Source organism: Ornithorhynchus anatinus, chromosome 20, assembly GCF_004115215.2.
Source record: "Ornithorhynchus anatinus isolate Pmale09 chromosome 20, mOrnAna1.pri.v4, whole genome shotgun sequence".
NCBI classification, from domain to species: Eukaryota; Metazoa; Chordata; class Mammalia; order Monotremata; family Ornithorhynchidae; genus Ornithorhynchus; species Ornithorhynchus anatinus.
In genome coordinates, this window is record NC_041747.1 from 374,435 (window position 1) to 400,618 (window position 26,184).

Genomic DNA, 26,184 nt, shown 5'->3' on the forward strand with positions numbered 1-26,184 from the left:
CTTAGTCAGCCAGTCAATTGTATTAAGCGCGTACTGTGTGCAGAGCACTGTACTAAGTGCTTGGGAAAGTATAGTGTAACAATAGACACATTCCATGCCCACAACGAGCTTACAGTCCAGCTCGTTACAGTCTACCAACATTAATTTAGTATTCTCGACTGCCCTAAAATTATCTTTTGAAAACAGTAGTCAAGTTTAGGTTCGCTGAGGTTACTCAGATGTCAGTTTTTTTGTCACATGCCGGGTTTAAAAGCCAGAGGTGGAGTTGGAAATAAACCCAAACGGGTCAGAATTTGTTTCCGGTAGAAGAAAAAGGCCTTGGATAGCTGCTAAGTATGATAATTATTTTGTCAAAACCTCTGCTGACTCTGGGTTGCTCCACACTGCGCCTCCCATTTTTACCCCATCCCGGATGCCCCTGGGCTATCTGTCCAGTGTTTCGCATGCTGACTTTACATGGATTTTATGTAGCTGGCTGCCCTACCACTCCTTGCCCACTACTGACAGGATGAAGCCCCCTGGGGAGGCAATCAGGAGCTTTGTCTGGGAGCCGTCTGATCCCATATCCACCTCTTCTGCCCCTGGGCAGAAACCGTGCCGTTAGTAAATATGTTTGCCTTCATTCAGGTAGTTTGAGGGTGGCTGTTTTATTAAGATAATCAGCCTGAGGGATTTGGAAGTTACAAAACACCAACGTTTTAAGCACAGAAATTTTATGAACTGTTGCTGCTTCTGTGAATATAGAGAATGTATTTCTGACTCCCTGTTGCAACTATTAATTTATTCTCATGAGTTAGATGATGATGATGATGGTATTTGTTAAGCGCTTACTATGTGCAAAGTACTGCTCTAAGCGCTGGAGGGATACAAGGTGATCAGGGTGTCCCACGTGGGGCTCACAGTCGTAATCCCCATTTTACAGATGAGGAAACTGAGGCACTGAGAAGTTAAGTGACTTGCCCAAAGTCACCCAGCTGACAAGTGGCGGAATCGGGATTAGAACCCATGACCTCTGACTCCCTAGCCCGTGCTCTTTCCACTGAACCACGCTGCTTCTCCAGTACTATTTGTAATAGATAATAGCATTTGTAAAGTTTTCCAGATGTGAGAGGGTCCACCACCGTGTGGTTGGAACGGTGGGTTCTGCATTGGCCTTTTTAGACCTATCCACTCATAGCTGAACTTCACTCTCCACATGTCTTCAAATACACATGAAAGGTGTGCATATTCATATGCATATTTAAATTCAAAATTTGCCAAATGAATATTGGTCCATGCAGAATAAACAAACAACAGAGGAATATAGCCAAAAGATAGATGGTCCCACATGTCTTGTATCTGGTTGGTAGCTTTATCTAGTAAATTTGATAAGTTAACAAGGTTAAGGTAATTAAAATTAAGAGAAGATAACCAAATAATTTTCTAGATTAAAAGCCCCAAAAGTGAACATTTCCTAAACAACAACAGTTTAAAAACTGTCCATGGGAGCAGTCAATGATCCTATCTTCTCTAATTCATCAATAATATTTATTGAGTGCCTACTCTGTGCAGAGCACTGTATTAGGCATTTTGGAAAATATAATGGAAGTATATTTACAATCTAATGGAGGAAATGGATAGGCACAGATTATTTCCAATTAGTGGGAAGAGGGAAAAAAATACAGATCTATCAATGATATTGAGCATTTGCCATGTGTATACCACTGTACTAAGTGCTTGGGAGAGTTCAGGACAACAGAGTTAGCAGACGTTCCCTGCCCACAGTGAAATTACAGTCAGTCTAGAGAGGGAGACAGGCATTAATACAAATAAATAATTTTTAACATGTAATTTAATATAAATACCACTGATAATTTTGACAGTAAATAAAGATAGATGAATAGGGTACTAAAAGGCCATATTTTCTTTATTATGTAGGGATATTGACTCAATCAATCAGTGATAGTTATTTGGTGTTTACTGGGTGCAGAGCACTTTTACTAAGCACTGGGAGAGTATAATGCAATAGATTAGGTAGATACGATCCCTGCCCACAAGGATCTTAAGGACTAGAGCAAAAGACATTAAAATAAATTACAGTTGGATATGCACATAAGTATTGTGGAGCTGGCGGCTATGTTTATATCCATAGTTTTCATTTTAGGACTTGGAGAATGATGCAGCTTTTCAACAGGCTGTGAAGACTAGCCATGGCAGAAGACCTCCAGTAAGTGAAATTTTAAATGAACTGGAAGATTTTGTTGCACAAATTGCAATTGTAGACATTTGCAATGTAGTCATAGACTACTGAAAACATACATCCAGATTAATGATGCACTTATTTTTCAATTTTCCTGATTAGTTAGTTCTTTCTAATGCATAAATGTACTTTTAGGGAATAAGATATGTACCTGTGGAAATGCATTAGTTCCTTTAGAAAATTATAGCCAGAAAGATAACTGCCCCATGGCCCGCATCGAACTTCCTATTTGAGAATGTGCATTTTGGGAAACTCTGGCTACTTGTGACATTGTCCTGTATAAAAATACCAGAAAATGGTTATTTTCAATGTCAGTAATTGATAGGATCAAGCTATTATAATGAATTTGAATCATTACTCTTGTAAATTTGTATATTAGGTCCTCTTTTTTACTAAGGAAGTAGTATATGGAAATCAGTGGCTGATTGATTACATTTCAGAGAACTAGTCACAGTGGTGTTTATTAAATGTCCCCTGAGTGTATACGATGTACTAGAGGCTTGGGAAAGTACAATAGACTTTTGAAGCAAATTACATGGCAACAAGAAGCTTTCACTCCTACGAGGAGAGACAGACAAAGTATTTGTATTTACAAATAGCATAATGTATGTTAAAGAATGTATAGCATCTTTTAATAACTAAAACCCTGAGATATTAGCTAAGCTTTGGTAATGGAAGAGCTGTATCAATCCATGGTATCTGAGTTATTGTGTGCAGAACATTGTACTAAGCACTTGGTAGACTACAGTACAACAGAGTTGGTAGACATGGTCCCTGTCCACAACAAGTTTACAATTTAGCTATATGAATCAAAACACATTGTTTACAAAGGGTCATTTCTGTTTTAAATTGATGAATATTTTAAAATATAACTTAAAGGAACCATATTAATTTTGTGGCTCTTTTTAAAGGTCACAGCCAAAATTCCCATCACCGCAGTAACTCGACCTCTAGTTACCGGGTTTGCGGTAAGTTTCGGTTCACTTTAACAAGGTTCTTTCCAAAATAAGATCGTATTTAGACCCAGTCCTAGCTTCCCACTTCTATCTCCCTGGGAAAATTAAATTGTCTCTGTCTTCTGTTACATTAGAAAATGATACAACAAAGCTGTATTCCTGTGACCCATTTTCCTACACCTTCCTTTTCACCTCTCCTTTACCTCAATTTTTTCATTTTATGTAAGCCTCTGGTTTCTTTTCAATTCATACTATGTAGTCTGTAGTTGCCAATTTAATCCTGATAAAAAATAATTGTAACATGCGTTACAGTCAATCAGTCATATTTATTGAGCACTTACTGTGTATAGAGCACTGTATTATGTGGTTGGGAGAGTACCTGATTTGGGCATATTTAACTTAGAGTGCCAAATACTGTACTAAGTGCTGGAGTAGATACAAGATAATCAGATCAAAGACAGTCTCTGTCCCTCATAGTCTCTGTCTATGTACAAGGGAGAACGTAAGAGCTACACCAGAACCTTGAAGTCTTCAGGTCAGCATTTTACTAGAATGAGAAAAGTGGTTTCCAGGAACCAAGGAGATGGGAGAAAGTCACTAGCATTCACCATGAAGGAGTGAGTGGCCACTGGCTCCAGTCCTGGATCTGATGATGTATGTTCTGATGTATCTCGAATTCGCTGGCCCACCCTCAGAGCTCTCAGAATTGGCATAACTTTCTCTTTTGGAGCTAGTGTCTTTGGCAGAGAAATGAAGAAAGATGTTAGGAATTATGCTCAGCTAGCATGATGGAAGTCTGGATGGAGTCTGATAACCCTTTACTGTCATTTCCAGCCTCAGAACTCTTTGTGAACACATTTAAGAACAAATGCTTGTCAAGAATCAAAATTGTAAATAATTGAATTTTTCTGTTTATTAGTCCAAGACAACAACACTGTCATCATCAATGGGGAGGCCAATGACAGGGGCTGTCCAGGTAATTCCACGTGCATTGGCCCATCATCATTGTCAACAGCATTCATTGAGGGAGCTCACTCTGTGGATCTCTTTGTCATGTTCAGAATGTTGAGTTCATGGTTGTGTTTAAAGTAAATACTAATCAGTTGTATTGTTATAAATGCTTGGGAGAGTGTGACAGAACTAAAGGTTACAGTCCCTGCCCTCAGGGAGTTTACAATCTAAGAAGGGAGACGGAATAAAAGTGATCAATAGGAAAGAGGGATCAGTGAATAAATAAGTGCTTAAATAGTATAGTATGTAAATTGATATATTCAGAAACAGTACAGGTGGTTGGGATGGTTGGGTTGGCATAGTGGCAGGGATGGTAATTAGGATGATGGGACTTGGGGAGAAGAAAAACTAATTGGGGAAACTTTCCTGGAAGAGGCAAAATTTCAGGAAGATCTTGAAGCTGGTGATAGATGAGGTCACGTAGATTTGAAGTTAAGCTATCAATTTCTCATAGGTCTACCTAAAGTGTAACTGGTAGTTATCAATCAGTTGTATTTATCAATCAGTCTTATTTATTAAATGCTTACGGGGTGCAGAGCACTGTACTAAGCTCTTGGAAGAATACAATATAAGACTATGACAGACACATTCCCTACCAACAGTGAGTTTACAGTGTAGTCCTATATAGTGTTTGAACCTTAAAATGTCCAACTGTTAATTTCTAGAAAATTTTAAACTGTACTTACCATGACAAAACCATAGGGTATATTTTGGGATATTTTTGGAATCACCTTTAAGAATCTTCCTATGATGTTATTTATTTAAGGATGGGGTTGCTCGACCTATGACAGCAGTGAGAGCAGCTGGTTTCACTAAAGCAGCGAGAGGTTAGTTTACCATCTCGTCCAATACATTATTTAATATATGGTCACACATGTGCACACACATGCAGTCACATGGTGATATTTTCTGATAAACAAATCCCAGATTTCTGCTATCCAACCAAACCTGTCTCTTCTTCTGTGTACCTCTATATAATGTAAATGCTCCCATTCACATAGAGGTACTGAATTAAAATCTTTATTGCCTTCGATTCTATTAACTCTGGCAAATATTGGGATTTATTTTTCACTCAAAACAAACACATCTTTTGTTTAAAGAGTTCCTTTCATTTAAAGTGCTCAAATCCCCTTATTTATTAGTACCCTTATCCCTTCTGACATGTGTCTAATGTTGTGCCCAGTAAATGATGACAAATGTGCAGGAGCATTAGGTTGGGAGGCGGTACCAGAGCTGAGGCCCAACTCAGTATTTTGACCACTTTGTTGTCAATGTAAGACCAGCTCTTTATATTTTAACTCAGGTTCTGCATTTGACCCCCTTGGTCAGTCGAGAGGCCCTGCTCCTCCTTTGGAAACCAAAAATGAGGATAGGTATGCAGTTTTATTTTGTAATTTTTCCTTTGCTTTTTAAAAATAATAATAATAATAATCTGTGCTTTGGGGTTAGTATATCTGGCAGTGTGGTCAGGGAATTTCGATTTTTTCTTAATTTTTTTTGTATATCAGGTTTTCCCCAGCATTGCTTGATTGATTGAACCTCTTCTTTAAAGGATTTAAGCTCTAAATATGTCAAAAATTGTGACAATTATGTTTCTTGAGACCTAAAAGAGCTTTAATAATCTATTCTAAAAGTATATCAAATTTTCATACATTTTATTTTGTGACTAAAAGCTTTGAATTGTATATTTTGCATTTTAGTCCAGAAGAAAAAATTCGACAGTTGGAAAAAAAGGTGAATGAATTGGTAGAAGAAAGCTGTATCGCCAACAGCTGTGGAGACCTAAAATTGGTAAGTTCATAGATCCCAGGACTCCAAGGGACCTTGAGAAGAGATTCTAGACTCCCCCTTCTAGACTGTGAGCCCGTTGTTGGGTAGAGATTGTCTCTATCTGTTGCCAAATTATACTTTCCAAGTGCTAGTACGGTACTCTGCACACAGGAAGCAGTCAATAAGTACGATTTAATGAATGAATGAATGAATGAATGAATGAATGGAGCTTTTCTCCTCCTTGGAAGGATTGGTACTTTTGATGGGTGGGCTCAGTTAGAAGAAGGTCAGAGACAGAATCCAGGGTTTGGATGAGAGGCCAACCTGGCTTCACAGGCCCCTGGACTTTGGGTTGAGTTTTGTTTTATATTTTGTGATCATCAAAAAAAGTTGAGTGTCCAGAACATTGTGATGAAAGCCAAATGTTGTTTCAGCCTCTAAAAACTTACAAAATGAATTGAGCCAGCATCGTAATCTACACTAATAATAATAACGATAGTGGTATTTGTTAACTGCTTACTATATGTCAGGCAATGTTCTAAGCGCTGGGGTAATCAAGATAATCGGTTTGAACACAGCCCCTATATCACATAGAGCTCACGGTCTTAATCTCCATTGTACAGATGAGGGACCTGAGGCCCAGAGAAATTAAATGATTTGCTCAAGGTCATCCAGCAGACAAGTGGTGGAACCAGAATTAGAACCCAGGTCCTTCTGACTCTATGAACTCTACACTATGTAGAATAGTTTTACCTGGAGAAATCCCAATTAGTAGAGCTCCCAGGGTCCTTTCTATGGTGCTAAAGCCTTGGAGACCCTGGTCGGCCAAAGGGAATGGGCTTGTTGTGCTGCCAAACAAACTTGGAGGGTGAGTCTACAAAGTTCAGAAAAGCGGAGACCTCTATTTTCTGCTATGCAAAGTTCTGGGGTTATTTTTTGATGCATCCAAGGGCATTCTAAACTCTAGATCTGATTTCAGGCACTGGAAAAGGCAAAAGATGCAGGAAGGAAGGAGAGAGTCCTGGTGAGACAGCGAGAACAAGTGACAACACCAGAAAACATCAATTTAGACTTAACTTACTCAGTAAGTGCTAAAATGTATGCTGGCTCAAAGATATTAATTATTCTATCCCTAGATTCCAGTGGTTTTTAAAGATTGTCTATACCATTCTAGTGCACTCATACCTTGAATTGAAAATGATGTTTTGTTTCTAAATACTATCAATCATCTCCTTTTATTCCTATGATGTCTTTACAAGGGAAGAGGGAGCAACCACGTTTACATTTACAATTGTTTTTCAGCTTAGGGCCCATAAAATAACTAGCAGTGATTTTTCTATAATTCTGGTGCCTAAAGAATTTGGGATGTACTACTACAATAGGTTGAAATGTTAATTATTAATTAGGGTTTCTATGATACTTTTTCTCTATTTCTAAAGGGACTTTTCTACATGTCGATATGGTTGTTTGTAAAAAAAAAAATAGTGGCCACTGGGCATAGTTTTCAAAATCTAAATAAAGCAAAAAAAGGAAGGGGAGCTCAAAATTTTTAAATCAAAAGAAAAGGTACCCAAAATAGTATTCTCATGGTTATATCTATAATCCTCCATTTTTTTTTCTCTGAGCAGGTCATGGCCCTTTCCCAACCTTAAGCTATAATGTCTGTTCTGTGAGTTAAGCTTCCTTGTGAATGTGTGGGTGAATTAATCCTTTGGTACACAGTCATTCTCCTCCCCAGCAGCCAGTAAACACAATCACATTCTCACATGGCTGGATTTATGCTTAGGGAGTAACTTGCTCATTTATCAGGATCTGGCCCAGAATTTTAACATATACATTGCACATTTGTTGAAATGTCTTTGATGTAAGAGGGTTCTAGACATTGGGATTAAAAGCCCAGAAAATACAAAGTGATTTTATAGGGCAGCAACATGGTCTTCTCCCAGTATCATTATATGCTAAGTCAGTTGAATTGCAAAGATTCCTTACGCTCTGCCTTCCATGTTTCCTAATTGCTTCAAGAGAGACCCGATTTTTATTTTCAAAAACGTTTTAGTGTGTTATTCTTAAAAATTGCACTGCTTTCAAATTCTGAAATAGCTTTATTTTCTTTTTTTAATGGTATTTAAGTGCTTACCATGTGCCAAGCACTGAGCTAAGCGCTAGGGTAGTTACAAGCTAAGCCGTTTGGACCCAGTCCATGTCCCACATGGGGCTCACAGTTTTCATCCCCATTTTACAGATAAGGTAATTGAGGCCCAGGGAAGTTAAGTGACTTGTCCAAGGTCACATGGCTGACAAGTGGGGGAGCTGGACTTAGAACCCAGGTCCTTTTGACTCCCAAGGTCCTGCTCTTTCCACCAGGCTATACTGCTTCTCTTTAGTGTAGAAAAATGATGGTCTTGTCACATTTTTCATCTGCATTCTTTTCTAGGTTCTTTTTAACTTGGCCAGTCAGTACTCAGCTAATGAAATGTACACTGAAGCGCTAAACACATACCAAGTTATTGTGAAAAATAAGATGTTTAGTAATGCAGGTGAGTTACATATGGAATAGCTTTCTAATAATAAATATTTTGTATTCAATTATAACCAGTTTGAAGCTACTTATTCTTAACACAATGAAGAACGTACATGCAGTTTTGTCCTTAATGTGTGTTTTCAATACGCTTTTGGGATAACACACAAGGAATCAGGGAACATATCTCTGGCTTTGCTAGGCATCCTGGGCTCGGTGCACTACGTTCTCAGGGAAACTGCTCGTACATGTGTGCATCGTGTCAGGATGGGTGACTGTGACAGAGCAAGTTTTTTTTAATGCCAGGTTTCTCCACAGTGTAACGCTCATTTTCTAGAATCGCTGGGTGGATTTCCCTAGCCTTAACAACTCTCTAGATGTGCTTTTTGGGTTTTGCTTTCTAATGGAAGAAAATTTATGATTAAAGCAGAATTTCTTTCCCTGTTAAATATACTTAGGTTCTATTGAAAAGTCTTTCAAAGAAAAGTCTTTGAGCAATAAAAGAGTTTAGGCTGTATTAATAAATCAGTAACCATTAGCGTAACTTTTCCTGCCCAAAGCAGGAAAAATATCTGTTGGAAATAGAGAAACCATCATTGTCCAGTAGTCTGTGCTGCTGCCTCTCTGCTCCTTCCCCACCCAGCTCTTTAAACTGGGGTGAGAGTTTGGAGGAGAGTTGGGCAGGGGCAGAAATAACAGGAGCCCTGGCTCTGGCCCCGTGGCCGATATCCTTGGGGTGAAGGTGGGGATGGAACATTGTCCATGGTCTGTGCTCTGTGGGGAGACCCGTTTCTTCCTCACCCAGCTAAAAATGCCCAAGATTCCCTAGAACTACATTCTTCAGGGCTGCTCACAAAGGAGGTTGGCAGTGAGGATTTAAAGGGATCTGTGAAGGCAATGCAAGAACCTTTGTTAGGAGGGTGGGAAAAGAATATCATTTATTCATTTTTTTCCCCTCAGGGAGACTGAAAGTGAATATGGGAAATATCTATTTTAAACAAAGAAATTATTCCAAAGCAATAAAGTTCTATCGGATGGCTCTGGACCAGATCCCAAGTGTTCATAAAGAAATGAGGTGAGTAACTATTATGGGAACTGTGATCAAGCCTTATTTGTTCAGAGACCAGGTGAAGATGGTAGTCTAGTGGCCGTAGGCCCCACAGGTGTGACCAGGCCACCCTGTGCTACAGAGACCTACCCCTTTGGTCCAGTGAGCCTGAATAATCCCACATCCCAGCTCTTGTCCCTGCCCTTCCAAACCCCTCAGGATTATAAGAAATCCTATTTCACCCCCACTGTTGCTCTGTTGTTAATGGAATCAATGATGCAACAGGACTGAGCAGGACCCTTGGTTCTAGCCCATGCTGTTTAGAGCCCCAATGAGTTCTGCAGTGGGAAGGAAGAAGGGCAGAGCAAAGCTTCAATCTGGGGGAGCAGTAGGACATGTTCCACCTCCCTACCACTTTGAAGTTGACCAGGTCTCCAAGGTTTAGGGCCAGGAAATGAGACCCTCTCACTGAATAGGCAGGGTGAAGCAAGAAATAAAAATTTCCTCACAGTGTGCTGTACCTTGGGGAATGGAAATATATTTGCTAAACTGTGGACACTTGGAGATTTTTCTTGGCTCTTGACAGGGGGCCCCTATGGCCTTGGCCCTGGGGGCCAGTCGAAAAGTCCAGCCAGTGTCATGCATCGCCTGACACTCCTTGGCATGTTCTTTGTGGGATTAAAGTCTAAATACTAATTCTCTTTCTTTCTTTAGGATTAAAATCTTGCAAAATATTGGTGTGACCTTCGTTAAAACTGGCCAATATTCAGATGCTATTAATTCTTTTGAGCACATAATGGGTATGGCCCCAAATCTGAAAGCAGGCTTCAACTTGATACTGAGCTACTTTGCAGTTGGGGACCGAGAAAGAATGAAGAAGGCTTTCCAGAAATTGATTGCTGTTCCATTGGAAATTGATGAGGATGACAAATTCATTTCACCAAGTGTAAGAAAGATTCAACGTTCCACCTGTAGAGCCCAGTTCTTGGGCAATGTAAAGTGGTGAAATGTGCCTCTTCATTTTTAGAATGAAAAGGCTCGTGTCGTTTGAGGGCTGTCCGCCTTCCTAATATACTCACTTTCATCTCCAAAATGAAAATTCCTTCCAGGAGCTGAGTCCTTTGCTTCCAAGAGTGAAATATTTGATCACCTGCCCATCCTGATGATTGGATGTATCCTCTCTAGAACCTAAGAAAAAAGGTTTTTAAATAATCTGCATGCAATGAACTTTGACTCCAGTGGAAGAAAACTAGTGGCTGGTTGGTTTTCACTGAATAACTTGAATTTAGTGTATATTCAGCGTTGAGCCATGTTGGGCTGCTTCGTTGCCCGGAGAATAGTCTCTCTTGCTGCTGCTACCACAGCCCAGTAATTCAATTCAATAGTATTTATTGAGCGCTTACTATGTGCAGAACACATAGTACAATGCACAGTTCAAAAGCAGGAGCCTACACTGATGGCGAGGTTTGCGCCCACCATCTACTTTCCTTGCCATCTCAAAGTGACGAAGGGGCAGCATCTGGAATGGGGCCCAGAACGGCACCGGAAGGCAAGAGTCCGCCCTTCTTGTTTGTGAGGTTTGGGCTCCAGGCCTATGGAGGCCCTCAGCACACACTCAGTAGGGGTCTAAATCAGCAGCTTTGACAGTCCACCATTTAAACATTTACATTCTGCTGGAGCAAGTTAATACCCCTGTCTTCTTCAATCAATCAGTAGTATTTATTGAGCACTTATTGAATGCAGAGCACTGTACCAAGTTCTTGGGAGAGTACAATATAGCAGAATTAGCAGATACATCCCCGGCCCATAATGAGCTTACAGTCATTTGGCAATAACAAGGCAGATATTAATATAAGTAAATAATTGATAATATTTACCTGTTCTAAGTCCAGGATAGGTCAGTCATTAGAGGTCTCTCATGGGCATGGCAGTGTGTTTGCGCAGTATTAAGAAATTCTACCATTTGTTCCAACCATCAGTTGTCTGAAGTGATCCTATTTTCTCTCCACTTTTCAGCAGTTTTAGATAACTGAGTTTCTGTTTCTTAAAAATAATAATGCAATATCTTAAAGCTTTATAAATACCTTTCTCCCAAGTCCAGTGACAGATTTCCTTCCAGCATCCCTTTGAAATGAGTAAGAGATAGAGAGGAAGAAGTGAAGGGCAGACATTTTAATTTTCACTTTATAGATGAAAAAATTGAATCATAGAGATTAAGTGGCTTGTCCATGATTGTAGAAATAATTACTGGCAACAATAATAATTAAGGTATTTGTTAAGCACTGTGTGTCAACTGCTGTGCTAACTCCTTGGGTATATAGAAGGCAAATCAGATCAGCCACACTCCCTGTTCCACATGGGGCTCAGCACCTGAGAGAGAGAGAGAGTAGTTATCTTCTCCCCAGTTGAAAGTTGAGGAGATGGAGGCCCAGATTGGTTAAGTGACCTGTCCACTGTCATCCAGTAAGTCACTAGCCGAGCGGAGATTAGAACATGAGTCTTCTGTCTCTCTGTCCCAACCTCTTCCCACTGGAGCTGGAGTGTAACCCTCACCCCCGGTGATTCTTGATCCATGGTTCTTTATACTTCAGTTTACTCAGATAAAGTGTTAGTGAAGACTGTCTTTCTTCCAATTTTACTTTTCAGGATGACTCACACACTAATCTGTTGATTGAAGCCATTAAAAATGATAACCTAAGACAAATGGAGCATGAAAGGTAACACTTTGTGGGGACTTGATACTTTAAGTTCTCGAAATTCTGTTTTCAACTTTGTTACAGTGATATCTTGCCAAAGCCTGTGTGCAGGGGGTTGGAGATGGCCGTTGTGGGTCTGTTAATTCATCCCTGGGGGGAGAGATTGAGGGTAGCTTATCTCGCATTGCTGCGGGCTCTCAGGAACCCAGCTCATGAGCTCAGAGGATGTTGTGGTGGGTAGGGACTCCCTTGCACCCATGCAGCACCCACAAGTTCTGCATTGACGATACCTCTAAGGCTAGACAAGACAGGTTCCCAGTCTCTCCCTCCCTTCTCTCTGCTTTTGACTTCTGGCTGGTGGTCTCAGTGGGTTCCCAGCTGCAGTTTTGACTCCAAAGTTTGCCCAAAGGGACCAGGAAGAAGACTTCCAGGCCCACTGGGGTTGGGAACCGGGATGCCCAAGATGGAACAGTGGCAGCACATTTTGTTGCTGGATGTCCCCAAGCTTTGTCCCAAGAGGCTCTTGGGAAGAATAGAAGCATCACAACTCTGCTTCAGACCTGTGTGTGATTTAGCAGAAGCAGCATCAGTTGCATTTTGCTGTATTTTCCTGGATAGATACTCTTTAAACTTAATAGTTTCATAATAATTTAATGAAGAAAATGATTACACTTAGGTCTCCTGAAATAAGAGGTTCCTGCTCTTTGTGAACCCCACATTAAGGAAAAACGGTCCTCTAGTATTCACATTTGGACCAATGTCATGTACATGTGCACAAACTGATTCTTCTGGTGTTGGGTTGTGTTCTCCCTGCAGTTTAGGAAGACCTTTCCCTTAAATCCCTAACATAGGTCTAGCCAACATGTGTAGGGAAAAAATGCATTGTGGAAGAACTGAGGGCACTCAGCATGTAAAGTCACCAGGTCTTTTTCTAAATCCAATGCATTTTTCTTTCTCTAGAAAAGCCCTAGCAGAGAAATACATCATGACGGCCGCCAAACTCATTGCTCCCGCAATTGAAACGTCATTTGCTGTAGGCTATGACTGGTAAGAAATTCTCTGCATTTCTGAGACTAATAAAGTCTTTTTCTGCTATCATGAAATGTGTTTCTAGAGCCAACTCTCATTTTTTTGGTGACAAAATCAGTACCCAAAATTGTAGAAATGTTATTTCACTTAGAGAGCATATGAAGCACAAATAATAACCTGAATGAATAGTTGACATGATTGCAGGTACAGGAATCCTAAAGAAACAGGGCAGAATTGATCTAATACAAAATAGTGAGCCGATTCTCCCATACTCATTCATTCAATTGTATTTACTGAGCACATACTGTGTGCAAATCACTGAAATAAGTGCTTTCTCCCTGTTGAACCATGCTTAAGAAGCCAGTGGGAGTCTAGCTTTTCCAGTACATATGACGAAAAGGGCAGGGCACTAAACTGGCACCCTATCCTCCATGTGTTTTGGATTCCTCCTCAATCAGTCTCTTGAGTGCTTTCTGTTTGAAGAGCACTGGACTAAGCACTTGGGAGAATTCAGTGTAACAAAGAGTGGGAAGACATGTTCCCTGCCCACAATGAGCTTACACTCTAATATAGTCTCCTCCCCAAGACCCTAATATATTAACTGGTCATCTTGAGTGTGGGAAGAAACTGACTCAAGATCTGGTATAGTACTAGACTATTAAGTAAATGACTTTAGGATTGCTTCAAATGAAAAGAAGTGACATGGATGTTACTGAGTTGAGATTCTTCTCTGTAGGGCTGGGAAGTGACATGAAGAGAAAAACACTTCTGCTGCTGAGGAGTGCAAAGCTTCCTTTCTCCCACTCTTTCCCTTCCACTCTCACCTCCTGAATGTCTGGATGTGAGAGAGGGCTCCCAGACACCACCACTCTGTCCCTATCAGCGTCTTCTCTAGGGAGGTCAGCGAACTGGTGTTTTTTTTTAACTAACGTAAAATTCAAAAATATTTAAATGCTTTGAATAGAAAAATTAAGCCTTTTATCCTGAATTTAAAAAAAAAACCCTAATAATTCCAGAATTATTTGTGTTTATCCTAAAATTCATATCGCCTCTGAAAGGATGGTAAAATGGATTTCAAGATGTGTATCAAGATATGTATTGAAGAGGTAAAATGAAACATCCCCGAGAAAAGATTTAATTCAGCCATTCAGTTAGCACCAAAATATCCCAACCTCCAGTAGTACTGGATGCTGAAAACATCATTATCCACTCTAGCACTAAAAAAAAAAAAAGTATATTATTATTAAGAACAGTTCTTGGCACATAGTAAGCACTTGACAAGTATAATAATAATAATAATAACCCTGCCCATCAGGCCCCTCCCTCTGCTGCCTTTAGGCCCAGATTTGCCCTGCTCCCAAGTTTTAGTTTAGTTTTGGCTCTAGGATCTTGGAGAGCGCTCTTGGGTTAAGCCTGAGAAGGGCAGCTGAGAAGAGTTCATTGAGCAAATGGCTCATTAATACTTGCACTTAGATATGTGGAAAGAACCCCAAACTTGCCCACTACAGTGTAGGTTCTCCTTTGTGGAATTTCTAGGGAGCGACTTTTTAGTCTCATCTCTGTCCTTCATCATTTGTAACTTTTCTCCCCATAGGAAAGTGGGATGGTGAAGTCAAGGGTGGAACCCTGCCTTAGCTGGGTTATTCTTGAATCAGTTGGGTCTTCTTGAGCTCAGCGGACTTTGAGCCCACATCTCTGTGAGCTTCTCGTCCTCTTCCATTTAGTTGGGAAGTGTGACATATTCTGAGCACATCCAGCATGGTTTCTGCTTCTACAGACTCTGTGTTGTTTTGCTGTGCCCTCTCAGAGTCACAATAATGACCCTCAATTCATAGCAGCTTTGTGTGGATCTCCAGACAGGTTTATAGGGTTTGGATCGTGTTTTGTTCCGTGTTCTCGCTCTAGTTTCTACCTCTAGGAGCATTTCCAAAGAGTTGTCGGCAGAAAGATTTTCTGGCCAGGAGGCCAGATTCCGAACTGGGAAGCAACCAGGGTCAGCCTGAGGCAGTCTTCGATTTGTGGATCTGTTTCTGAAATGGGTTGGTTGCAGAGCGAATCCTAGAAAAACCTTGGGAGGGAAAGTCTTCCCGGGTAGGGCCTGATAGCCTGCTCAGTTCTGTGCCCAGCAAATCATTCATGCCAAATAGCAGGGGGCTGCTGCGCTTGAGTTCTTCCCCTGACCTGTGGGTTACAGAGAGCCATTCACCACCAGCCTGGTGGCTCCCGCTTATACAGTGAACAAGGAGAAGTGGTGACTAGTTGGAATGAAAGTCAATTTAAGAAGCTTTTGAAAAAGTTCAAAGGATGAAAATGTGTTTACCTAGTGAAAGCCAAGTAAGTGACCTTAACCTCTTTGGGACTGGATGATTAAGCCTGACTAAAAATGTGTTGCTCTGCTGAGCAACCTTAGTTGACCTAAAATATGGCTTTAAGATACACTGAGGGCATGGTGTGCTGAAGAACTAAACGTGTATTTAGTCAGATTCATTTTCTCTACTGAAATGAAGCAGAAAGGGAATTATTTGGGTTGCACAATTTCCTACTTATATAACCCAAAATTCCAGATACTTTCAAATCAACTATTGAAGAGGAGTCAAAAGTTTAAAAATTAAGGAAATATCCAGCGGTATTCACATAAAATGAGGCCTATGGGTTCAGTAGTACAATAGATTCAAGAAGGCTTTGGACCAATTAATGGTTGAGATGTCCAAAGTGGACACCTGAAGGGAACTTTAGAGAGGTGGAAGGAAAAGGGAAGCATGTTAGTAGGCAAAGGAGGTTAGGTGTCAGGGAGGATTGACAACCACCACTCCGTTCCTCCAAGGGTCTGCTGCCATTTTTGCAGAACAAAAACTAGGCTGGATGGACTCAGGATTACTATACTATTTTTGATGTAGTTTAGATTTGGTTAGTGTCTGAAGCATTTAAAGCTTCATATATCCTCAGGGCACCCCATCAAGATAGAGTGAATGTAATCCACCATTTTCCCGGGAGAAGTTAAAGCAAAGGCAGACTGTATAGCTAAATTAAGGTTGGAACTAGAACTGCAGCACAGCCTTGGCTTTTTTCACTCTCAGCAAACAACTGGAGTTTTTTATTTATAATTATTATTATGCATAGCCCTGATCAAGCTGTGTTTACTATAGGACAGGTTTTCCTAAATCATCAGGATCTTAACCCCCACGTTTTAGAAGAATTCAGTATAATTAAATACTTCATTCAGCATCCAATTTAGCAAGTTCAGAAATAAGGAAAGGTTTAATGAGGGCTATTCATTGACCTGGCCACAAAGCCTGATGATTCCTTCATTTAGGTGGTTTGAGGCCGACTCATTCACAGTTGGCCCTAGTTTCTCCCTTTAGAAATAGCATCCTTTGTCTTTTGACCCATTCAGACTGGCTGTGAGACGACGTTTTTTATACTATTTTAAATAATTTTATCTAGTTTAATATTTTTAAAAGTTTTTTGAAACGGGCCAGGTTTTTGTAAAGAGGAAAAGAAACCTCATAGAATACTTTGAGAGTCTTTAATGGAAGTATATTCATTCCATTGAAATGCTTCTTGAGCTGCTTTCCTGGGTAGATTTACAGTATTTGTGCCTGGGGCACTTGCAGCCTCTGGGCCCCTAGATTTCCTTTCAGTTATCGTGTAGGTTTTTTATCATGTTTTAGAGGGGACGTAATTCATTGTTCGACTCTGTGCTGGAGCCTCACCGGCTTCAAGCCAGCTGGTCTGTGGTAGTGTCTCAAGTGAATCTTTAAAAGATATTCCTGTGATTTCATTTTCCAAGCTATGTTTTGCACATCATCTCGAACAATAGCAACTTTGTCCACGTCAGCAGAATACTTTGGATGCTTACTGAGTTTTGTATTGTTCTGCCACCACCAGATTGCTTAAAAAAAGGAAAGGCATTAAAGTAAAAGGATTGTGTGTAACTGCAAATAGGAATTGAGGAAGGAATCAACAATTATATGGTAATTCTTGTCTCTAGTAGAAGCAGCAACGCCATTTAGGAACAGCTGATATCTCACACCACATTTTTGCTTAGGGAAAAAATGAAGTTGGAATATAGAATTCACTTGGGGGACAGATGGAATTGTGTTTGAAAATTTTTACAAGAAACAGAATTAGTGTTGGTTGGATGAAGGAATCAAATGTTAGTGGAAATATGAAGACCAGAGTGCTAATGCAAAATAATGGTACATGGTAATTGTGCTATTTCTGTTCTGTTGTAGGTGTGTTGAAGTAGTAAAGGCTTCTCAGTATGTAGAACTAGCTAACGACTTGGAAATAAACAAAGCAATTACCTTCTTGAGGCAAAAGGACTTTAACCAAGTAAGCTTTCTTCGTGAATTTTTTTTCATGACTACCTTCAGAGTTATTTTTCAAAATAGTGAAATTAAAAAATGCTTTCCCAAAAGGACATTAATTGTAATCATTCAAAAACTGGCTACACCATGGCAAAAAGAAAAGCTGTCTTTTAGGATTTCATCTCATAAAGTAGATGGACAATATTCCATAACTGTGCATCTCTCCAAAATAAAAAAAAATCCTGAATAATGGCTTTAATTGGAATTTGGTTTTGTATTAAATTTGTGAAAAAACAGAAATAGAAATTGGTGGAAAAGCAATCCCTCCTTTTCCCCAGTTATTTAAAAAAAAATCGCATTACCAACTGACACAGTGACAAACTTCTCTGGTAGGTGGGCAGGCTATCTTTTCTAATTTCTTTAGCCTGAGATTCATTTAAGCAAAGATCTCATATGTGCATGGGTATGTGTTTTCCTAGCCATTCCCATCCAAGAATCTTTGTTTCATTTGCATTTTCAGTGTCTGATTATACAACTAGGTTAATGGTGTTTTTAAAATGTTATTTTTGCTTCCTTTTCAACATTGCCACTTTTGCTTTGTCTCCTGCTTTTTGTTTACGTGCTGTAAGTATGAAGAGGTAGGTATAAGTAGTAGAAACTAGATCTCAGGGTACACTGATATTTTAATAACCCAAGTAGATGCTAGGTCCGAGAGAAGGCTTGCCTCTTTTTTCAGTAATTTAATCAGACAAACGGCTCCGGGTGTAGACCCATTGCCTGTGGTGCACTACACAGACAGCCCCACTCAGCTACGCAGGATGAAGATGAGCAGAAAGTTCTGCAAAGTGTGTCCCTGGAAAAATCGTCATTTGAAATTGGATTGGTTTTTATTATTCATTAGATTAAGTCACTCAGCTTGAGCAATGAATGAAAATGCCTTATTGACTTGGATTTTTATCAGTTTCTATTTAATTTTATTTTCTCTTTCAAAGACATTAGTCTTTGTAGCATTTTATTTATAAATAGTGAAGAGGAACATTGTTCAGGAGCTCACTTGGCCACCCAAACAGCTCATTAGTAAGAGGTGTTATAACTTAAACTTCAGAAAATCAACATTTGAACCAATGAATGTTTCTTCCATTGGTTTTGGTCTTCTAGCGAGTTTTGTGGTGTAATAGTTTTAGGTTTAGGTAGAAAAGTTTATCTCTATTAGGATTCAAGAATGTTAGGAAATAAAAGCATTCCATCAGCTCTGCTTTCGTCAGTATAAAATCACATTTGTTTTGAAAAACTGCTTTTGGTTTTCTTTAACAGCTCTTGATTGTACTGACTTTTGGGATTCATAATAACCATTTTGGTAGTGGAAACCGTATGCATCGTTAGTATGAATTCCAACCCTAAAATATGTTATGGCTCACACCAAAATAAATAAGTTAAATTACTAGGTGTCAATGACTGATGGCCGCCTGTTGTGTTTTCCAAACTTACTGGAATGTAGCAGTAACTGCTGGTATTTGCAGAATGATGAATACTGAATGCTATATTCTTTTACATTTAGGTTTAATGTTCTCTTTTTATGACATCATAAAATTCCCTCTTCAGCTCCTGAGAGTATAGTTTAAATGGGTTTGTGCATATGAATATAGCACAAGTGTGTAAAGGTAAATTATTTGAGCCGGAGAAGTGATCAATTTCATCTTAGTTAGTTATGGTGTCTATTGAGCACATATTGTCTGCAGAACCTTGTACAAATGCAGAGCACTGTAGTAAGTGCATGGGAAAGTATAATACAAAAGAGTAGGTAGGCATAATCCTTGACCTCAAGCAACCTTCAGTTGAGAGGTAACTTACAGCCTTAGATTCAGAAACCCGTAGTGGCAAGAGATGCAGGAAGGCCAGGATTCTCATCCTTTCGATGTAACGGAGCCTGCATAGAAGGGGGATTCTGTGGAGAGACAAAGAGAAGTGGCTGCCGCTGAGGAGCAGAAGCAGAGAGAGTAGGGGAAAGGAGGAAGGAGGTCGGGGCAGTCAGTCTCCTGGAAATCCCGAGAGGACTCGTCACAGTCCCAAAGTTAGGAAGAGAGGAAGGGCGTTCTGGGCAAGTCGAACAACCTCTCCTGCCTTCCCCAGGCACGGATAAATGCAAGGAGTCATATACACAAGGCTTTCAGAAGACTGCCAACCCTAACAGTCTTATTTAAATCAATAGCTCCAAAAAGATATCACACTGAAGACGAAGGCTGGCAGGGAGCCTAGAGGGGGTGGTGAGGGTTCACCATTGGTGTAGCGATGTGGGTCTCAAAGATGGGTTAGAATTCAAAAAAGTTGTTTGATGGGAGTGGCGAGGGCTGGATTGGGTGGTTCTTTAAAATCCTGGGCCTTGCATTTGCCCTTACACTTGGGTCTTTGGGTACTAAGGTACTCATCCCACCCCACAACACTTACGTACAAATCCTCCTTAGTTCAATTTATTTTAATCTGTTTTAATGTCTGTCTCTCTCACTAGACTGTAAGCTCCTCGAAGGCAGGGATCGCGACTACCAACTCTAGTGTACTTTCCCAACCACTTAGCCCACGGCTCTGCACACTGAAAGCACTCAGTAAATATCATTGATTGATTGACTCCTCTCATCACTCTTTCTCTCCTGATTTTTCCTCTGTAGCTGTTGCCTAAGGAGCACCTTTTGTATTTTTAACTCACTTCTCCCCCTAACCAGAGGTACTAATTGTAATTGATTGTAAACTCTGCAGATGTGGCTAATTTTTCCAAGAGGGAAAGATCAGCGTTGGACTGACTGCTGTCTTTTTTGCTAAAGGAATATAAAATAGAGTTGGGGGGTTTTCCTCAGGTGGATTACCATTTAAAAGCTACTCGGATCTAACAGTAATGGCAGAGTCTGATTTACTCTTTACATAATGCAAATAATATACACTTCTGTGATCTTAAAAGGTTAATTTGAGCGTAGCTTTCTCACAGTTTAAGTAACCTGCTTATTCATTTCTAGGCTGTAGAAACTTTAAAAATGTTTGAAAAGAAGGACAGTAGAGTAAAGAGTGCAGCTGCAACAAATCTTTCATTTCTTTACTATTTGGTAAGTTTTACATTTATACTCCTACAAATTAAGCACCACCTGGGGTGATCATTTGGTAATTTTGTTAGTCATGCTGTTTCATTTTCTTTCTGACACTTCCCTCCCTCCTCATATACACTCCCCTCTTGCCTCTCTCCCTGCCCACCTGCTGTGCAGCCTACAGGAAATAAAAAATAAATAATTATGGTATTTGTTAAGCGATTACTATGGGCTAAGCACTGTTCTAAGCACTGGGGTAGACACAAGGTAATCAGGTTGTCCCACGTGGGGCTCACCGTCTTAATCCCCATTTTTCAGATGAGGTAACTGAGGCACAGAGAAGTTAAGGAAGATAGATGGCCAGCAAGAGAGCTGAAGGGAACTGACCTAGAACGGGAGGCTGTGCCAGGGGAATAATGTTGGTATTTGTTAAGCGCTTACTATGTGCCGAGCACTGTTCTAAGCGCTGGGGTAGACATAGGGGAATCAGGTTGTCCCACGTGGGGCTCACAGTCTTAATCCCCATTTTACAGATGAGGGAACTGAGGCACAGAGAAGTTAAGTGACTTGCCCACAGTCACACAGCCGACAAGTGGCAGAGCTGGGATTCGAACTCATGAGCCCTGACTCCAAAGCCCGTGCTCTTTCCACTGAGCCACGCTGCTTCTCCAGCTGTGTAAGAGAAGCTGTGTAAGGGAAGCTGTGTAAGAGAGCAGGGGTGGGAGCTCCCATTACAATTCGAATGAATTCTCCCAGCCAGACTCCCTGGAGATTGGAGGCTGACTCCTGGGAACAGGCCTTTCCCCAACTGTCAAAATGTAGGCTAGGGAGCAGGCCTTCTGCTAGGTGCCCAAAAGCCCGATTCCTGGAGGGGAGGGGGCGTGTGCTGCTGCTCTGGGCATCGGTTTCTGCCCCCTATAGTGAGGAGATACGGAATGAAGAACCACCCGTTTACGCATTTTTGTGCTCTGTCCACATAGGAGAATGAGTTTACGCAAGCCAACAACTATGCAGACTTGGCTGTGAGTTCTGATCGATACAACCCGTCAGCACTCACTAATAAAGGAAATACCATTTTTGCTAGTGGAGATTATGAGAAAGCAGCTGAGTTTTATAAGGAAGCTCTGAGAAATGATTCTTCCTGCACTGAAGCACTTTACAATATTGGTAAGCAAAGTGTGAGGTTTAAAAATTTGTGATTACGTTCACAAGCTATTCATTTAGCATGTTATCTCAAATGTTTATCTGTGAGCATTTTAATTTGCTGGAAGATTGGAAGTAAAATAATGAGATCCTGATAATCAGAAATGATCTGTTGGAAGTACTCTAGACTGTAAACTCGTTGTGGGCAGGGGATGTATCTGTTTATTGTTGTCTTGTACTCTACCAAGCACTTAGTACAGTGCTCTGCACACACAGTAAGTGCTCAATAAATATGACTGACTGAATGAATGTACGAACTAACTCTTGCTCTAAGAAATAATCTATGTCAGTCGTCTGCCCTTTGAGTTTTGGTGTCTGTGTCCCTCTCACAGGACTCAGTCCACTATCTTTAGTGTCACACTCTCCCCCACAGGAATCCCAACCCCCAAAATTAACTAGAAAACTATGCCATCAGAAAGTGACATTGTAAAACAATCCAAACTCCTCTTTTATCTTCCTCAAGGAAATTATGAAGCCACTAAAGCAATAGTATTCTCCCTTTTCCTCTGTTAGTAGCAGGAATTGATCATTGTGTTTTCAGAAGTACTGAGCAAGTATCCATTTCCTCCTCATATACACCATCTTTAATATTTCCCATGTCAGCACTGTATGAAACAACTGCCAGTGAAGGACAACTCACGGAGCCCACTGCTCGATGTACCTTCTTCTGGTGTGGCCGCCCCTCTTAGAAACAAAATCACTTAGTTCCTTTCTCTTTCTCTGCCCGCTGTCTGAGAGTGTGTAGTGAAATGGCCACAGGATGGATGGTAGACAAAAAAGAAGAGGCAGGGGGCTTCCTGATCCATTAACTTAGTCATCAGGCCCAAGTAATCTGGAATTGAAGAACAATATTAATAATAATGGCATTAATTAAGCATTCACTATGTGCCACGTGCTGGGGGTAGATGTGAAACAGTCAGATCAGGCACAGCCCTTGTCCCACATGAGGCTCACAGTTCGAAAGGGAGAGAGAATTGAACCTGTGTTACTATGAGAGAACTAATTGTCAGTCATTTCCTTTTTTTTTTCTCTTGTAGGTTTAACATATAAGAAGTTAAACAGACTAGACGAGGCTTTGGATTGTTTCCTGAAACTTCATGCGATTTTACGAAACAGTGCTCAAGTCCTTTACCAAATAGCAAACCTGTATCTTATTAAAACTATCGTGTGTTAGTTTGAAGAGTAGCAAATGTAGTTATGGAGCAAATTTCATTTTGTTTATGGGGCCGGAGTTGAGCTGGAGTGGAGCCTGGAGTGGCAGTGTTATGGTGGCATGTTGTGATGTGGTGCCAGCACCAGAGTAGGGTAAACTCCAGTCCTCAGCTTCTTGTCGCTGAAGCCACCCCAAAATCCTGCTCCGACACAGGTCCAGTCCACTCGCTTCTGCTAGAAAACAGGGACTGTTGCCCAAAAACCTCATGGGGAAACCGCATTCCAATAATAAATAATAATTACGGTACTTGATAAGCACTTGCTATGTGCCAAGTACTGTTTTAAGGGTGAGGGTAGATACAAGTTAATCAGGTCGGACACAGTCCCCATCCCTCGTGAGGCTCACACTCTCAATCCCAATTTTCCAGATGAGGGTACTGAGGCCCAGAGAAGTGAAATGACTTCCTCAAGGTCTCCCAGCAGACAAATGGCGGAGCTAGGATTAGAACCCAGGTCCTTCTGACTCCCAGGTCCGTCTTCTATCCACTAAGCATGCTGCTGCTTAGGTCACCACTGACTCAGTTTACAGAAGCTTTATTAACTCTTTCATGCCGCAAGGGTTCTGGGCTCTTTAGTTTACCAAATTAAATAGTGGAAGAGTGTGACTCATTACTAATTAGTATTGCTATTAGTAATTAGTTAATAATTTATCCAGTATCTCATGCTCTTGTAGTTATTGGTTAACATTACCTAATTTTATTTTAAATGTAATCTGTTCAACCAAGTTCATTAGTATTTGTAGCAGTTACATTTATCGAACACCCACTATGTACACTCGGAAACTACAGAATAAGAAGCGATATCTTCCCTCCCCAGAAAGAGCTTGAACTCGAGCAGAGTTAATTATCTCCTGGGATGATATAGTCAAGGCACTCAGGAGAGTTGTGAAGATGTTCTGCAGGGGAGCTTGGAACACGGAGTCCGGAATAGCTGTTTGAAGCAAACTATGAACTTCAACCTGCAGGCTTTGTCATCAGGGCGATCCAACCCCGCCTCGGGGGTTCCCTGGAACTCTCTTTCCTCTTTCACAGGTTTTCTGTGATAGACCCAAATGTCTAGGAGGAAAGGTGAAGTGGGATTTGTGGGAGCGTTTCAGGGGTGGTTGTAGAGTGAAAAGTTTCCTGTACTTAAAAGGAAAGCATTCCCTGGCAAGTCCCTCAGAATTGCTATTCACAGTACTAGCTTGGCAGCAAACAATTTACTTTAACATTGTAACTCAATTCTGGTAATTACTCACCAGAAGGTACCTTGGGTGAATACAAAACTTCCATTTTTGTGTGGCTTTTGTGATTTTACTAACTGAAATGTATTTCCCTTAACCGGAGATGCCCCAGATATGAAATAATGGAAGATCCCAACCAGGCCATAGAGTGGCTGATGCAGCTGATCAGTGTTGTCCCAACAGATGCTCGTGCCTTAGCCAAACTAGGAGAACTATATGACAACGAAGGGGACAAATCCCAGGCATTTCAGTACTACTATGAGGTAGCCATGCAGCTCTACTGGAATTCCAAATATCTAGTAGTATTTGTGGAAATTCTATTGTGTTGTTCCTCTCCCAAGTGCATAGTACAGTGCTCTGCACATACTAAGCACTCAATAAACACTACTGATTGATTGGTTGATTGGAAATAAAGTAAAAAAGATGACTTTGAAGGTTTTTTACTTGTGAAACTAGAAAAATGCTTGAAGGGTGCTCAAGAAATAATTAGACATTTGTATTTTTAAGTAGATTAAAACTTTATGGAAGAAAAATGCATTTTCTGATAGAAATAGTGTAATAATTAGGATGAGAAATGAGAAAAATGATTTAAGCAGACAAGGTGAATATGAATTTGCATTATGTCAGATAAATCCTGAACTGCTTGAGATAAGACTGTACGTCACTAAAATACTGTGTTTATATTATCATTCACATTAATGCTTCACATTAAACCAATCATTCAGTCATTCAGTGGTATTTACTGAACACTTACTGTGTGCAGAGAGCACTGTACTAAGCACTTGGGAGAGTTCAGTGAAACAGATTTGGTAGACACATAGTGTTTTCCAAAATAAATTGAACGATTATAAACTTTTGGGAGCATGTGTAATGCACAAGATGACTTGATGCTTTCTAGGACATAAGGATTACTGATTTAAGAGTGCAGTAACAATTTGGAAAGATAGCATTTGTTGTTTGATTTTTGGGGAAGGAAAAAAAATTCATAGGGCCCACTCATTTTCCTTTCAAAACAAAATTAGCATTTTCTCAGGTGAATTAAAATTTTTAAAAATAATTTTATTGGGATCTTTTTAGACCTATTAATGATCCAGCTTGCCGTGTGATTGATCAAGGTCAGTTAAAAGAGACATGGGTCAAGAGCCATCCATAAAGCGTTTCTGCGCTCAGCTCAAGCTGCTCAATGTGGAACTGTCCGTCGGTGGTGTTGGAAGGGTTAATGGAGCAGATCTTATTGGTGCATTTGTTCTGACAACACAGTCCCCAGGTAGCCTGAGTCTATGGACATTGGTCCTAGTCTCTAGCAATTTTGCCTTTGCTTTAAGAGATTATTTTCACCTCCTCAGTGACAAACTGTCAGAACTTTTAACTTCCTTAAAATTTTTTATTAGGAAGGGATTATCCCTAATCGTTTCATTTGTACTAGAAAATGATTTGTTTGGAGAGCTTGAATTAGAGCATCCCAAAGAATGCCATTATGTGGTGATATTCTTCATTAGCTGAGAGTAAAAATTCATGAACTAAGGAACTCACAGCCCAATTTGTTCAAAACATAGAATTCATCTACACCCGGGAGTAACAGAAGAAATATATTAACTTAATTTTGGGGGTTTTCGGGTGAAGTGTTGAGTCCATATCTTAAAATGGAGTTACTGCTTCTAAAAGAATATGTACTGTCCAGAGAAGAGAAAAATGTGACAAACTCATCTCAGGTAGCTCACAAAAAACTCTTGTGAATTTTAATAAATGTTGGGAAAGGACCTATTAGTCAATAAGTATAAAGATACATTGCTTTCATTTATATGTTTCAGATTTTTGGCATCTGAAGGATTAGCAACTTAAATGAGTGTGAAGGAATTCTCAGAGTAAAATAAGCATGTTATCTATTGCTAAAATTGT

At 40.2% G+C, this 26,184-nt stretch overlaps 1 protein-coding gene and 1 long non-coding RNA gene across 6 annotated transcripts in view; one reads left to right on the forward strand and one right to left on the reverse strand.

Moving 5' to 3' along the window:
- The window catches only part of IFT88 (intraflagellar transport 88), a 41,437-nt gene that overhangs the window by 2,842 nt on the left and 12,411 nt on the right, over positions 1 to 26,184 (forward strand). For 3 of the 5 annotated variants that reach the window (XM_029048022.2, XM_029048020.2, XM_007664087.3), the window contains 18 exons: positions 2,144 to 2,206; positions 3,151 to 3,207; positions 4,115 to 4,171; positions 4,973 to 5,033; positions 5,510 to 5,579; positions 5,907 to 5,997; positions 6,956 to 7,060; positions 8,411 to 8,513; positions 9,455 to 9,569; positions 10,257 to 10,488; positions 12,189 to 12,259; positions 13,199 to 13,285; positions 17,503 to 17,602; positions 18,207 to 18,215; positions 20,583 to 20,669; positions 21,629 to 21,815; positions 22,889 to 22,997; positions 24,398 to 24,548. In XM_029048022.2, the coding sequence (XP_028903855.1) occupies positions 2,144 to 2,206; positions 3,151 to 3,207; positions 4,115 to 4,171; positions 4,973 to 5,033; positions 5,510 to 5,579; positions 5,907 to 5,997; positions 6,956 to 7,060; positions 8,411 to 8,513; positions 9,455 to 9,569; positions 10,257 to 10,488; positions 12,189 to 12,259; positions 13,199 to 13,285; positions 17,503 to 17,602; positions 18,207 to 18,215; positions 20,583 to 20,669; positions 21,629 to 21,815; positions 22,889 to 22,997; positions 24,398 to 24,548 (1,755 nt within the window). The remainder of the gene's footprint in view (positions 1 to 2,143; positions 2,207 to 3,150; positions 3,208 to 4,114; positions 4,172 to 4,972; positions 5,034 to 5,509; positions 5,580 to 5,906; positions 5,998 to 6,955; positions 7,061 to 8,410; positions 8,514 to 9,454; positions 9,570 to 10,256; positions 10,489 to 12,188; positions 12,260 to 13,198; positions 13,286 to 17,502; positions 17,603 to 18,206; positions 18,216 to 20,582; positions 20,670 to 21,628; positions 21,816 to 22,888; positions 22,998 to 24,397; positions 24,549 to 26,184) is intronic. The other 2 variants (XM_001516370.4, XM_029048023.1) reach the window with 1 other exon arrangement.
- LOC114805846 overlaps positions 8,512 to 26,184 on the reverse strand; it is a 32,037-nt gene continuing 14,364 nt past the window's right edge. Inside the window, exons 3-7 of the long non-coding RNA XR_003753895.2 lie at positions 22,513 to 22,683; positions 19,429 to 19,522; positions 11,627 to 11,666; positions 10,622 to 10,730; positions 8,512 to 9,380 (exon numbers count right to left, since the gene is read on the reverse strand). This is a non-coding gene — a long non-coding RNA (uncharacterized LOC114805846). The remainder of the gene's footprint in view (positions 9,381 to 10,621; positions 10,731 to 11,626; positions 11,667 to 19,428; positions 19,523 to 22,512; positions 22,684 to 26,184) is intronic.